Source organism: Orycteropus afer, unplaced genomic scaffold, assembly GCF_000298275.1.
Source record: "Orycteropus afer afer isolate SDZICR_OR568_19922 unplaced genomic scaffold, OryAfe1.0 scaffold00039, whole genome shotgun sequence".
Lineage (NCBI taxonomy): Eukaryota > Metazoa > Chordata > Mammalia > Tubulidentata > Orycteropodidae > Orycteropus > Orycteropus afer.
The window spans coordinates 7,532,463-7,547,506 of NW_006921626.1; the positions used below are offsets into that span (position 1 = coordinate 7,532,463).

Below are 15,044 nucleotides of genomic sequence, written 5' to 3' on the forward strand. Positions count from 1 at the left end.
GGGTTTGAACCGCCAGCCTTCTGGTTAGCAGTCAAGTGCTTTAGCCACTATGCTACCAGAGCTCCCTGACTTAAGGTAGGCCACCACATAATCCATGCTTCAATAAGCCAATCAAATAAACTATTAGATCCTTTCCTAACCTCTCGAGCTGAAACACTGAATGAAGAATCCGTACTTAGTGGGCCTAAATCAATAAACTCAGACTGATCCAATGTTACAGTCCTTGAACCATTATCTCACACCCTCAGTAGCCATTTCCATACATATTCTCCATGTTTCTATCTGTACATGTTAGCAAAATCAAGTAGGTCTTTTTGGGTGTAGTGTACCACCTTCTCAGTTACACTTTGTATTTCACCTTTTGGGGCTCGCTTGAACTTAAATTTAGTTATAGGTCTAGCAGCAACAATGGATGGTTGGGGCAGTTCCTGAGAACATTCAGCAACGTCTTCCATGGCCTCTGCCTCAGGCAATGACCCAGCAAGAACAGTTGGGCTAATCCCATCAAACTGAGGTGGAGGGGATAACGGTTTTATAGTAATCCCTTCAGATGGGAGGGATTCAACACAATTTACAGGCTCCATATCCTGATCTTCCTGACTGTCTGCCCATATGTCCCCATTCCTGGTTTCAGGATTCCATTTTTTCCCATCAATGCCCTCACTTTTAACTTCAGAAACCATTCTGGGTTGGTAATTTAATTGCGTTGTAATTCAGCCACCCTTACAATAAGACTCTGGCTTTGGTTTTCGGCAGTATCAGCTCTGTTACTAGAAGAAATAAGGCTTTATCTTGGAAACACTAAGGTCTTTTATGCGGGCCTTAAGCCATGACTCAGCAGCCCTGAGCTCATCTTGCTCTTTCACCACTTTGTCTAGTGTAAATAGGACCAACCAACTAGCTTCCTTATACCCCTCAGGCTGACAAAATTGCAGAAAAGTATCAAATATGGGATCACCCAGAGCCTCACTTCTCACAAGTACTTGACCTACTGGTGGTGCTATTTTGATATTAATGTTGCCACCTCACGCCACGGATTAGCAGGGCCATCTTCACTAAAAGAGGCAGGGTCACTAGTGTCTTTACTATTAATCAAATGGGAGAACCAGTTTAGGAAGTCCATCCTTACAATTTTTTCTCTCTAGAACCACTCCCAGTACCAAATGTGTTAGACTGGGTTCTCTAGAGAAACAAAACCAGAAAAGCTTATATATATGGAGAAAGAGATTTATCTTAGGAAAATGCCTCACACACTTATAGAAGCTAGCAAGTCCTAAGTTCTTAGAACAAACGTCAAGCTGGAGACTTTTCCCAATTCATGCAGCTGCAGGGGCTGACGAGCTCAAGGCTGGCAGGCAGTACACTGGTTGTTGACCCCAACGAATGACAAATCTAAGATCTCCAGGCTGAATGGTGGATTGTTCACTAACAGATAGTTGTAGGCAGCACAATAGAATCCCGATCCACAGAAGAGTGTCTCTTTTCCCAGGATGTCCATAAATACACTGAAAGCAGGCCACACCCCTAGGGAAACTCCCTTTCAACACACTGCTGAAAACATGTACATGTGATACCATCATTGGAACAACCCACATCATAATTGCTTAAACCACACAGAATTATGGTCTAGCCAAGTTGACACACAGTTCCAACTGTCACAACATTCTTCAGCACTAAGACTGTTTCAAGATGTACCCTGAAGTACAATCATTGATACGATAATATACCTCTGCCTACAAGGAAGACCAGTTAAAACTACTATTATTCAAATTTACACACCAACCAAGAAAGCCAAAGACAAAGAAACTAAAGATTTTTACCAACTTCTGCAGCCTGAAATTGACCAAACATGCAATCAAGATGTGTTGACTGTCACTGGTGACTGGTATGCAAAAGTTGGAAACACAGAATAATCACTGGCAGTTGGAAAACATAGCCTTGGTGATAGAAATAACACCAGAGGTTGCATGATAGAATTTTTCAAGACCAAGGACGAATTTATTGCAAACACCATCTCAACAACGTAGTTGTTACACACATTGACTTCACCAGATAAAGTACAAAGGAATCAGACAGACTACATCTGTGGAAAAAGACGATGGAGAACCTCAATATTTTCAGCCAAAGAGAAGCCAGGAGCTTTCTGTGGAACAGACCATCAACTGCAGATATGCAAGTTCAAGCTGAACCTGAAGACAATTAAAACAAATCCACGAGAGTCAAAATATGATCTTGATTACATCCATCCTTAATTTAGAGACCATCTAAAGAACAGAATTGATGCACTGAACATCTATGAACAAAAACCACAGAATTGTGGGGTGACATCAAGAACATCATCCATGAAGAAGCAAAAGGTCATTAAAAAGACAGGAAAGGAAGACCAAAACAGATGTCAGAAGAGACTCTGAAACTTGCCCTTGAATGGAGAGTAACTAAAGCAAGTGGAAGAATCAACAAGATAGAAGAGCTGAACAGAAGATTTCAAAGAACAGCTCAAGAAGATTAAGTCAATTATTATAATGAAACATGCAAAGACCCGGAGTTAGAAAACCAAAAGGGAAGAATACGATCAGCATTTCTCAAAATGAAAGAACTGAAAAAAGTTCAAGCCTCAAGTTGTAATACTGAAAGATTCTATGGGCAAAATATTGAATGAAGCAGGGAATATCAAAAGAAAATTGAAGGACTGCATAGAGTCACTGTACCAAAAAGAATTGGTCAATGTTCATCCATTTCAGGAGGTGGCATATGATCAAGAACCAATGGTACTGAGGGAAGAAGTCAAAGCTGCACTGAAGGAATTGGTGAAGAACAAAGCTGCAGGAATTGATGGAATACCCATTGAGTTATTTCAACAAATGGATGCCACACTGGAGGCACTCATTCATCTATGCCAAGAAATCTGGAAGACAGCCAGCTGGCCAACTGACTGGAAGAGATCCATATTTGTACCCAGTCCAAACAAAGGAAATCCCACAGACTGTAGAAATTATTGAACAATATCATTAATATCACACACAAGTAAAATCTTGCTGAAGATAATTCAAAGACAGTTGCAGCAGTACACTGACAGAGAACTTCCAGAAATGCAAGCTGGATTCAGAAGAGGACATGTAATGAGAGACATCATTGCTAATGTCAGATGGATCTTGGCTGAAAGCAAAGAATACCTGAAAGATGTTTACTTGTGTTTTACTGACAGCAAAACCATTTGACTGTGTGGATCATAACAAATTATGGATGACATTGAAAAGAATAGGAATTCCAGAACACTTAACTGAGATCATGATGAACCTGTACACAGACCAAGAGGCTGTCATTCAAACAGAACAAGCCCATAATGCATGGTTTAAAATCAGGAAGGGAGTGTGTCAAGTTTTTATCCTTTCATCATACTTATTCAATCTGTATGGTGAAAATAATCCAAGAAGCTGGGCTATAGGAAGAAGTTCATGAGATCAGGATTGGAGGAAGACTAATTAACAACCCGTGATATGCAGAGGACACAACTTTGTTCACTGAAAGTGAGGATTACTTGAAGCTCTTATTGATGAAGATTAAAGACTACAGTCTGCAGTATGGATTACATCTCAACATAAAGAAAATGAAAATCCTCACAACTGGACCAATAAGTAACATCATGATAAATGGTGAAAAGACTGAAGTTGTCAGGGATTTCATTTTCTTGGATCCACAATCAACACTCATGGAAGAAGCAGTCAAGAAATCAGATGCCATACTGCACTGGGCAAATGTGCTCCAAAAGACTCTTTAAAGTGTTAAAGAACACAGATGTCACTTTTGAAGATGCAAAACACAAAAAAACACAACCACTGCCATAGAGTTGGATACGGCTCACAGTGACCCCTCCTTGGATTTCCAAGGCAGTATCACTATGAAGTGGACTGCCCAACCTTCTTTCCAAGGAGTGGCTGGTGAGTCTGAGCCACCAGCCTTCTGGTTAGCTGTCAAATACCTGAGGCACCATGCCACCAGAGCTCCTACTTTGAAGACAGGTTTATTTTCAATAGCCTCCTATGCATGTGAAAGCTGGACAATGAAAGGACAGAAGACCAAAAAGGAGTTGATGCCTTTCAATTATGGTGCTGCCAAAGAATACTGAAAATACCATGGACTGCAAGCTCTGGTGGTGTAGTGCCTAAGGCATTTGATTGCTAACCAGAAGGCTGGCGGTTCAAACCCACTAGCCACTCCTCCAAAGGAGGGAGGGGTTGCTATGAGTCAGATCCAACTCACTGGCGGTACGTTTTGTGCACGAGAAGAATGAACAAATCTGTCCTGGAAAAAGTGCAGCCAGCATGCTCCTTGGAAGCAAGAATGGCCAGACTTCATCTCACCCACTTTGGTCATGTTGTCAGAAGGGGCCATTCCCTGGAGAAGGATGTCATGTTTGGTAAAGTGGAGTGTCAGGGACAATGGGGAAGGTTTCAAGATGGATTAGCACTGTGTCTTCAATGACGGGCTCAAGTATAGCAAGGAAGTGAGGATGGCGCAGAACCAAGCAGTGTTTCCTTCTGTTGTACACAGAGTTGTTGAGTTGGCGCTGACTTGTGCACCTAACAACAACAATCTTTACCTATATATTTATATGTGCTTCAAATATATCCGTAAATGTAGTAAAAAATATAGGGGATAAAGATGAAAACTTCTTAGCTACAACCAAACACCTTGAGGAAATGAGTCTTTGGGTATGCATCTCAGTACCATGGTCTTTGGGGACACTAAGGCCAACTGGCATAACACAGTCCACAAAGACGATGATCTACATCCTACTTTTGTGAATGGTGAGTAGCAACTAGTGTCTTAAAAGTGAACTCCAGAAGGATCAAAGACTTAAATATGAAACCTAAAACTGTAAAGTTCCTCAAGGAAAACCTAGGGGTAAATTTAGGGGTCCTAATATATGACATAAACAGACTATCAAGCATAACCCAAGATGCACAAAGAGCAGAAGAAAAACTAGATGAATGGGACCTTCCAAAAAGTAAATTTTTATGTGCTTCCAAAGACTTCTCCAAAGGAATCAAAGGAGAACCTACACATTGGGAAAAAAATAGTTGGCAATGACATATCTGACAAGGGACTTACCTCTAGAATTTATAGAAAACTCAAACACCTCAACAACAAAAAGACAAATAATCCAATTCATAAATGAGCAGAAGACATGAATAGACACTTCAACAAAGAGGATATTCAGGTGGCCAACAAACATGAAGAAATGCTCACAATCATTAGCCATTAGAGAGATGCAAATCAAAACAACCATGAGATACCATCTTGTCCCAACACTAGTAGCAAAGTTCAACAAGACAGAAAATAAAAAATGCTGCCGAGGAGGCAGAGAGATTAGGACTCTCATACACTGCTGGTGGGACTGTCAACTGATACAACCACTGTGGAAAGCAGTATGGGGATTCCTTAAAAACTTGGAATTAGAAATACCATTTGACCCAACCATTCCGTTACTAGGTACATATCCTAAAGAAGTGAGAGCCAGGACAAGAACAGATATATGCACACCCATGTTTATCGCAGCACTATTTACAATAGCCCAAAGATGGAAACAACCTAGGGATCCATCAACAGAAGAATGGATAACCAAATTATGGTACATACCCACATTGGAATACTATGCTACCCTAAAGAATAACACAGAACTGGTAAAACACTGCATAACGTGGATGAACTTGGAGGACATTATGTTGAGTGGACTAAGTCAATCACAAAAGGATACATGCTGTATTAGTCCATTACTGTAAAAAGTCAAGAAAAGGTTTCTATATGGAAGGAAATTTTCTTTGTTGGTTACCAGGGGTGGGAGAGGAGAGTAGGGAACACTGTTAGATAGGTAGAGACATAATGGTGTGGGTGAAGAGAAGGGCAATGTACCCAATGTAAGTGATCAATATGGTAGCATTGAGGAAGAGGAGACATAGAAAGGTGCATGGGAGGTACAGACAACAAAGATGAACCCTTTTGTACATACAGTACTGTGTTGTCAGTGAAGGCAAACATTGATATATGGATGGAAAGATGGGTAGACTGTCTATGTAGGGGCAGTGTGCCCAAAATCATGTATAGGGTTGGCAGACAATATTTCTACAAGTGTATTTGTACGTTTCTACAAGTATGCTGGTATGTTCTGTAAGAATTCTCAGGTATATAGGAGAGCTGACAAGAGAAAAGGTTGTAGTCACTTCTTGGCCACAGCCGGCTACCCAGAGGGAGCGAATAGATGGACCTGTGGGCTCAGGTCCATAGCCACAGGGGACATCAAGCTCAACTGGCATAACATACTACACAAAACATTGCTCTACATTCCACTTTGATGAGTAGCGACTAGGATCTTAAAAGCTTGCAAGTGGCCATCCAGATGCAACAATGGGTCTCTCCTCACCCAGAGCAAAGAAGAATGAAGAAAACTAAAGATTCATGGAAACAATTAGTCCAAGCGACTGGTACACCATATGCTCTTCAGCCTATACGACTATGGCACCAGAAGAACTAGATGGTACCCAGCTACCACTGTCAACCACTCAGAGGGGAATCCACTCAGGAGATCCTGGATAGAGTGGGAGAACAATGTGAAACAAAATTCAAAATCACTTTGTTGTATTTATGTTTGTGTGTCAAATTGGCTGGGGCTGGTTGAGTGGCTGGGCAGTTAGTGGTAGTTATTCCCCATGATGAGACTGGCAATCAACTCCATGGTGGGATCTACCACAAGCAGCTAAGTAGATGCCTTTGGGATGTGCTCTGCTTCCTGTATATAAGAAGCAGCCTTGGGAATGATCTCTAGACTATGGCCCACTTGGACCCGGCATGTAGCCATGTTGTTGCTCAGCAGCCTGCTATGCTCTGCCGACCTTGGGACTTAAAATGGACTTAAGTTAATGGACTACCATGTGATTTGGTAACATCGGGGCTGTGCCTTTTTACTTGTCAACCTTGGGGCTTCTCAGCCTCAGCAGCCAGCAGTTGTCTGAGTGAAGAAACACCTGTAGCTCCAGTGGGCTGGGAGCAGGAGGCAGAGCTGGACCCCAAGGTCGGAGGGGCTTTCACCCAGCCCCTAGAGCCTGGCACTTTGAACTTGGACTTGAAGCTTCTAAATTATAAGAATAAACTCCTGTTTGTTAAAGCAATCCCATTTGTGGTATATATTCCTGTTGTGAGTGATAAAGTAAATGGACTCAGTCTATTCTTGGTTTTTCCAATTGTTATTGTAATGGGACTACTTCGAGTGTAAGGAAACTCCTCCCTAGTTTGAGGCACATAAATTTTGTGGTGGTATGTATCAGGCTTAGGCATTATTTTGTCAAAAAATTGTTATGGCTATCTTAAGTTTTATAAAGCAAATTTAAATTAGTATTTTAAAATAAACCAGGTAGAGCCACAAAAAGAGAGAAAAGATAAAATGTAGTGAATACTTTCATTGAAGATGTATTCTGCTATGTTTTTCTTATGAAATTGGAAAATCACTGTTTTAATTTTACTGCATTTTAACCTTATTGCAATAATAACTTTTCATTCTTTCAGTACTGTGCCCCACTACCAATTTCAAAAGAATTCCCATTTACCCAAAAGTGCAGACATAGGTTTTGCTTGTAACAATTGAAGCAGTCACTGTTCAGAGTTACTTGAATATACCTACATAACAATAAGGAGCTCTGGTAGTATAATGCCTAAGGCACTTGACTGCTAACCAGAAGGCTCGCGATTCAAACCCACCAGCCACTCCTCGGAAGGAAGATGGGGCAATCTACTTCCATAGTCATACTGCCTCAGAAACCCAGAGGGGTCGCTATGAGCCGGGTCCAACGCGATGGCACGTAACAACAAACAACATTCCTGTTAGAGCGGCATGAGGTAACCAGAACATACTTAAAAAAAAAAGGACCATGTTTGCTGGTCTGACAGAGCCTGATGGAACCACTGAGACCATGGCCCCCTAGCTGTCCTTCTGGTCTGGAATTGAACTCACCTATGGCTTCCAGCCAAACAAAAGACAGGCATACGAGCTGAACATTTACGTTAGGAAGATATACTCCTTGGAGAGATCAATCATGGAAGAATATAAGGGCTGTGTATGTACAGGGAGACAGCTCGGGTGGCATGAATGTATGGGAGGGAAGGACACAGGGAAGAGGTAATTATGGGGAGGAAGTGGGAGGGAAACTATTGCACTGTGGGAAATTGCAGTCAATGTCATGAGACAAAGTGTATGTGAGCTGCTGCATGGAAAGTGAATTTGCTCTGTAAATTTTCACCCAAATCACAATAAAAAGTAAAAAAAAAAAGAATCTCAAAAAAAATGTGTGTGAGGGGTGAACTATGGTATATCCTGTGGTCTCTCCCCATCCAGAGCCAAGAAAAGTGAAGAAAATGAAAGACACAAGGAAACAATTAGTCCAAAAGATTAATGGAGCATGTGAACCCCAGGCTGCAGACCCTGAGACCAGAATAACTAGATGGTGCCCAGCTACTACTGCTGACTCCTCTGAAAAGGATCACAAGAGGTCCCAGAAGAAATGGGGGAAATGTGCAATAAGACTCAAATTCATAAAAAAGAGCAGGCTTAGTGGTGTAATGAAGACTGGTGGAATTCTGAGACTATGGCCCTTAGATACCTTTCAAGCTAGGAACTGAACTTAATCCCTGTAACTCAACTGTCAGCCAAACAATAGATAAGGTGAACAACAGATAAGGTGAACATCAACATCAGGAGGGTACACACGCATTAGAACAATCCAGCAAACAAGATCAAGAGGACAGCGTTAGCCCAGGTACAGAGCAGAAAGGGACAGTAAGGAAGGAGAAAGGGAAGGAATAGTCACAGGGAGGAAGTGGGAAGAAGGCTGTTAAAGCATGGAGATTGCAGTAAATGTCACAAAACAGAATGTGTATTGATTATTGAATGGCAAACCAATTTGCTCTGTAAACTTTCACTCACATCACCATAAAAAATAAATAAAATTAAAACTTCTGATTTTAGTTTAAACAGAAAAAAATGGTTAACTTTATTAAACAAATATCTATTTACTTGAAGAAGCCCTGGTGGCACAGTGGTTAAGGCACTTGGCTGCTAACCAAACAGTCAGTGGTTTGAACCCACCAGCTACTCCATGGGAAAAAGATGTGGGAAAGATGAGGCATAAAGATTTATAGTCTTGGAAACCCTATGCATAGGGCAGTTCTACTCTGTCTTTTAGGGTTTCTGTAGGGTCGGTATGAGTCAGAATTGACTCAATGGCAGTGGGTTTAATTAACTCAAGAATATTTTTAAGACTGTGAAATTGTCTGACCTAACAACAGTACAGGCCCTCCACTGAGTACGATATTGCCTCTATCACCCTGGGAGGACAAGAGGGTTTAGCTCATACAGAGCATCCAAGCCCCCAGAGGACCAGCATGGCCACTGCTCCTGCCTTACATGCCACACTGTTCAGTGATGAGCACCACTCTCCCTCTAGCAACTTGTACAGCATAAAAGGGAGAAACATCTGTGGTCTCTCAACTCTCACCTACAACTTCTCTGTTCCAAGAAGAAGCTGACAACAGTGAAGATCCTAGCCTATAGTAGGACCTCTTCACACTGAATCATTTTCCCTGTGTGACCAAAGACACTCTGGACAATAGAGATTACGGAGAACCAGATTATGAATGGACCACCAGTCCCAGGGATAAGAGTCTGTTAAGATCACGGAAGAAAACAGGGGTTCCACAGACTGAAGTCAATGAAAACCTTTAAGACCTGTCTTCAAAGACAGAAGACAGCCATATTTTTTTCCATCCCATTATTTTTGCTTTTTCAAAAAAATTGCTGTTGCTTACAATATACATCACAACAGAAGGAAAATTTTCCTTTTGGTTCAAAGCAGGAAATGGCATGATGGTCTTTGTTTCAAACAGTAGTATATTATCTCCTGTTTCAGAATGTTTAAGAAGCAATGCCTTCTTGGAAAATTCCCAAAACCAAAGCCACAGCCATCAAGTCAGTTCCAACTCATAGAGACCCTTTAGGGCAGAGTACAACTGCCCCATAGGGTTTCCAAGGCTGCACATTCTACAGAAGCTGACTGCCGCATCATTGTCCCATGGTGTGGCTGGAAGATTCGAACCACCAATGTTTTGGTTAGGAGCCAAATGCCTTAACCACTACATCACTGGAGCACCTTTCTTAGAAAATTACCAATGATTGTATCTTTTGAAAAGACCGTGAGAGTGAAGAAAGGTATTAGCAGGTCTCAAGTCTTACTGAAAATCAGCCAAGAGAACTGCAGAAGAAAATCACATCATTTTTCCAGAACAAATACACGCCTGGGTGAGGAACTCTTTCTCTGGTTCATCTGTTCAGCCTGAGAACGTGACTTTGAGGGAAGAGGAAGACCTTTGTGAGCTGTAGCCTAACCATACACAGTCAGATGCCACCCACCCTCTGCCCCTAGACAATATTCAGGAATTCTGTGAAAGAAGAAAGCCTGAGTAGTCATAGGAAAGCAATGAACATTTTGATGAAATTTTCAACTTCTTACATGTGTGATCAAGAAAAGAAATTGCCTTACATCAGCTGCAAATTAAATCCATGTTTGTTTCTCTCTCAAATTCAACACAGAAATGAGTATTTGTGAAGCAAAATTAAAGTACAAATTTCACATTAAAGAGGTAAATTTCATTCTTTAGTTTTATTTCTTTATTTTTTTTAAAAAAAAACATGCTTTATGCATATGTAGGCCTATAGAAGAGATTGAGAAACAAACATATATACATAATAATTTTATAACTGCTACACCTACAGTTAGAAGCTCTGGTAGCATAATGCCTAAGGCACTTGACTGCTAACCAGAAGGCTGGTGGTTCAAACCCACCAGCCACTCCTCGGAAGGAAGGTTGGGCAATCTACTTCCGTAGTGATACCACCTCGGAAACCCAAGGAGGGGTTTCTATGAGTCAGGTCCCACTTGACAGCACGTAACAACAAGCCTATAGTTAAAGTTAAGGAGTTCTGGTGACACTGTGGTTAAAGCATTGGGCTGCCAACCAAAAGGTTGGAGGTTTTATCCCACCAGCCACTCCATGGGAGAAAGATGAGGCAATCTGCTTCCATAAAGATTTACAGCCTTTGAAACCCTATGGAGCAGGTCTATGCTGTCCTATAGGGTCTTTCTGAGTTGGAATTGACTCGACGGCAGTGGATTTTTTTGGTTTTTTTTTTTAAAGTCTATAGTTGAACTTGATCATATCACTCAGTAAGGAATTTTTTTTTAAAAAAAATCTTACATAAAATTGTTTACTTAGCTATTTTTACTGCTCTGGTTGCTTTACTATTTTAAGCAATACCAATACATTTTCAGGTTAAAAATAACAAGTTTAAATTTTACATCCTTTATTTAAGTGAAATCTATCAACTCTGCTTTTAGAAAAATTAAATCTCATTTTAGTTTATGTTAGTTACTTAAAAAGAAATTTATTTTGTTTGCTTTATAAATTCTTAATATTTTGAAAAGGAATACAGATTAATACCAAGAAAGGTAAACTAAGCTTAACTACTTTTTTTTCTGAGAAAAGTTGGCTAAAAAGTCATTTTTAATTTTAATGGGAAAAACTATCCTGGCTCATACAGTATCCACATACCATAGCTCATACCTCATTAGCTTAACTATGGTGGTAGTTACAAAACTATGTATTTGTCAAAACTTATAAAACTGTACATTAAGCTGGGTGAAGTTTATGTATGAAAGCAATACCTCAATAAACCTGACTTAAAAAAAAATTCAAAACAATTCCTAGAACCACCCTGCCACCAAAAATCAGACACAGCCTAGTCATCACCGAAATCTTAGGTTCCCTCAGAATAACAAGGATAAAACAATTCCATGGCTTCATCATTAAATTACAGGTAAATGTCATCTTGCTATTTCAACAACATATGATTTCAATGAATAGAATTTTACAAATTATTTTTTAATAACACTTAAAGGCACAAGACAGTATGATTCGAAACCAAATATAGCTAATTAAATGACACATACTCTTTCTTATCTTTAGGAAAAAGACATCCAGTTAAAAGAAGTTCTGTAAATTTTCTGTACCTTTGAAATGAAATATCACAATGCTTTATCAGAATAGAAAAATCTATTCAATTTAGTCTTAACCTTCCACAAAAAATAGATTAATTTATAGTATTAGTTTCTTTCCAATTCAGCAACCTGAACTTCCACAAAGATCTTAATCTGTCCATTTCATGGTTTACATGATCTGTATCAAGAGTCTTATTTGCTACAGAAGTACAGCAAATGAGAAAACCACCAAATCAGGCAGAAATTTATGGAACTTGAAGCTACCTCAACTATAACATGTGGCTTAAAAATGAAGTAAAAATTATAGTCAGTGAAACAGCAAGATAATTTACTTCACTATCTCAGCAATCTTGAAATTTCCTACACCTACAACTTCAGCAAGGAACATGAAGCTTTTTCTTTATAAAGTAAAAACAAAAAAACTAAAAAACCAAACTCACTGCCATCGAGTCGATTCTGACTCATAGTGACCCCCCTTTGGGTTTCTGAGGCAGTAAATCCTTACAGAAGTAGATTGCCCAATCTTCCTTCTGCAGACTGGCTGGTGGGTTTGAACCATCAACCTTCTGCTTAGCAGTCAAACGCCTTAGGCACAAGTACATTCCAAATAATGCCCTTCTATTAGAGAAACATAACTAACAATTAACAGCTACCATCTCTATACAGTGCCTATAATTTTCCAAAAAACTCCTATGATGTAATGAGGTATTATTCCCCATTAAAGGTGATAATGATAAGCATAATAATCACCACTAATATTTGGCATTATGAAAGATACCATGCTAACTGGTACCTATGTAGTACTTTGTAAAATCTTCACAATAACCTTGTGAGGTAGTAACTATTATTATTGTATTGTACAATTTTTTAAAAAATGAGTTTAAGATTAAGAAACAGTTGCAAAGTATGTCACCCAACTAATGACTGACAGAGCCTAGAATCATGCTCAGATATCTGTTGGTCCAAGCCTATGTTTTTCTTACTCCATAATCCTCCTCCCCCAATGGGTACTAAAAATACAAGAATGTTATATTTACTATCATTACCAAGAAAGTGGTATGGATTACCCATAAACTGTACTGCAAAGCTTCTAGTCTACTATAAAATGCATCACAATATCACAACATATTGCTATACTTTCTAAAGTATGCTAGTTTACTGGAAGTGAAAACTGTACTGTACAAGAACAGAACATAGAGTAAAGCAGTGATTGGGAAAGCAACAAAGTTTGCTGGGAAAGCAACAAAGGGTGCTTGTCTGTTATTTACAAAAGAAAAGTAGCATCACTAAAATCTGCTGCCAATTAAAAAAGGCTTCCCATATATTTTTTGCACAAGATGGAAGAAAAAGGATAATTTTTCCCTGGGTCTAATTTTACTCACAATTTGATCAGTTAAAAAGTATTTATGATAGTGTACAGAAAAGAGTTAACACAGTAGGCCTGAGACTGTTTTTCTTAGAAAAGCCAGCTGACATCTGGGATCTAGAATTCTGGGAGAGTTCCCACCATTCCCTGATAAGAATGGCTTACTGTGCCTAAAAAGTTTGTGCTAACAATATGGTTTTGCTGAACACCTGCTTTCCTTCTGGGGATCCTGAATTTGGTAGGTACTAGGCAGAGGTTATCTATGTGACCAAAAAAACCAAATACTAAACCCTTGTCACCAAGTTGATTCCAACTCATAGTGACCCTATAGGACAGAGTAGAAATGCCCCACAGAGTTTCCAAAGCTATATCTTTATAGAAGCAGACCTCCACATTTTATCCTGTGGAATGGTAAGTGGGTTTGAACTGCTGATCTTTCAGTTAGCAACCAAGTGCTTAACCACTGCATCACCAGGTCTCCCGATCCAATGTGAGCAGTAAATACTCTGGGCATTACATATTTAACAAGCTTCCCTCGTAAACAACTTTCACATGTGTTATCACAACTTGTTGCTGGAGAAATTAAGCACATCCTGTGTGACTCCACTGGGAGAAGCCTCTCAGAAGCTTGCACTTGGTTTCCTCTGGGCTTCGTTCCATGCTCCTTCTCTTTGCTGATGTTGCTTTATATTTTTTCTCAGTAATAAATCATAGCTATAAATGTGGCTTTATGCTGAGTCCTGTGACCCCTCCTTGGGAATTAACAAACCTGGAAGTGGTGTAGGGGACCTTCTAAAACATTTAGACACTTTGAGACTATGCTTATAAAATAGCTACTGCCAATAACATGGTCATGAAAAATCTTTTTAAATTCTTAAAGCATTCAGTCTGTGGAGAGGTTTTACTCCCCAGTAGCAAGTACCAAGATACACTCCAAGCACCTTGGCCCTGAACTAAGTGAAGTATATTTTTAATAAATGATACCTACCAGGAACTCTAGCAGGAAAGGAATCAGGAGACCCTGCTCCAGCACCACCCTCTTCTTCATCTTCTTCAAATTCTAAATTCTCTTCTTCACCAGGTGCTAAAATTCTTCTACATGAAAAACGATAGAAAAATAGTGAACTTGGAGAGAACAATCATGGGAGAAAGAAGGGCTGCTTATGCACAGGGAGACAGCTCAGGGGGAAGGAGTGCAGGGAAGGATGGACACAGGGAAGAGGTAACTATTTGGAGGAAGTGGGAGGGGAGCTGTTGAATTGTGGTAAATAGTGGTAAATGTCATGAGACAAAGTGTATGTGAACTGCTGTATGGAAAGTGAATTTGCTCTGTAAATTTTCAGCAAAATCACAATAAAAAAAAAAAAAAAGAAAAACAGTGAGCTGTTGTTGTTGTTGTTAGGTGCTGTCAAGTCGTTTCCAACTCATAGCGACCCCATGCACAGCAGAATGAAACACTGCCCGAACTTGCGCCAGCTCCATGATCCCAGCTATAAGTGAGCCCATCATCACAGCCACCATGTCAATCCATCTCGCTGAAGGCCTTCCCCTCTTTCGTCGACCCTCCACCCTACCAA

General features: G+C 40.0%; 1 protein-coding gene across 1 annotated transcript in view; it reads right to left on the reverse strand.

Annotated features, from left to right (window-relative positions):
* AIDA (axin interactor, dorsalization associated) overlaps positions 1–15,044 on the reverse strand; it is an 87,219-nt gene that overhangs the window by 23,595 nt on the left and 48,580 nt on the right. The window contains exon 6 of the mRNA XM_007936949.2: positions 14,456–14,562. Within this exon, the coding sequence (XP_007935140.1) occupies positions 14,456–14,562 (107 nt within the window). The remainder of the gene's footprint in view (positions 1–14,455; positions 14,563–15,044) is intronic.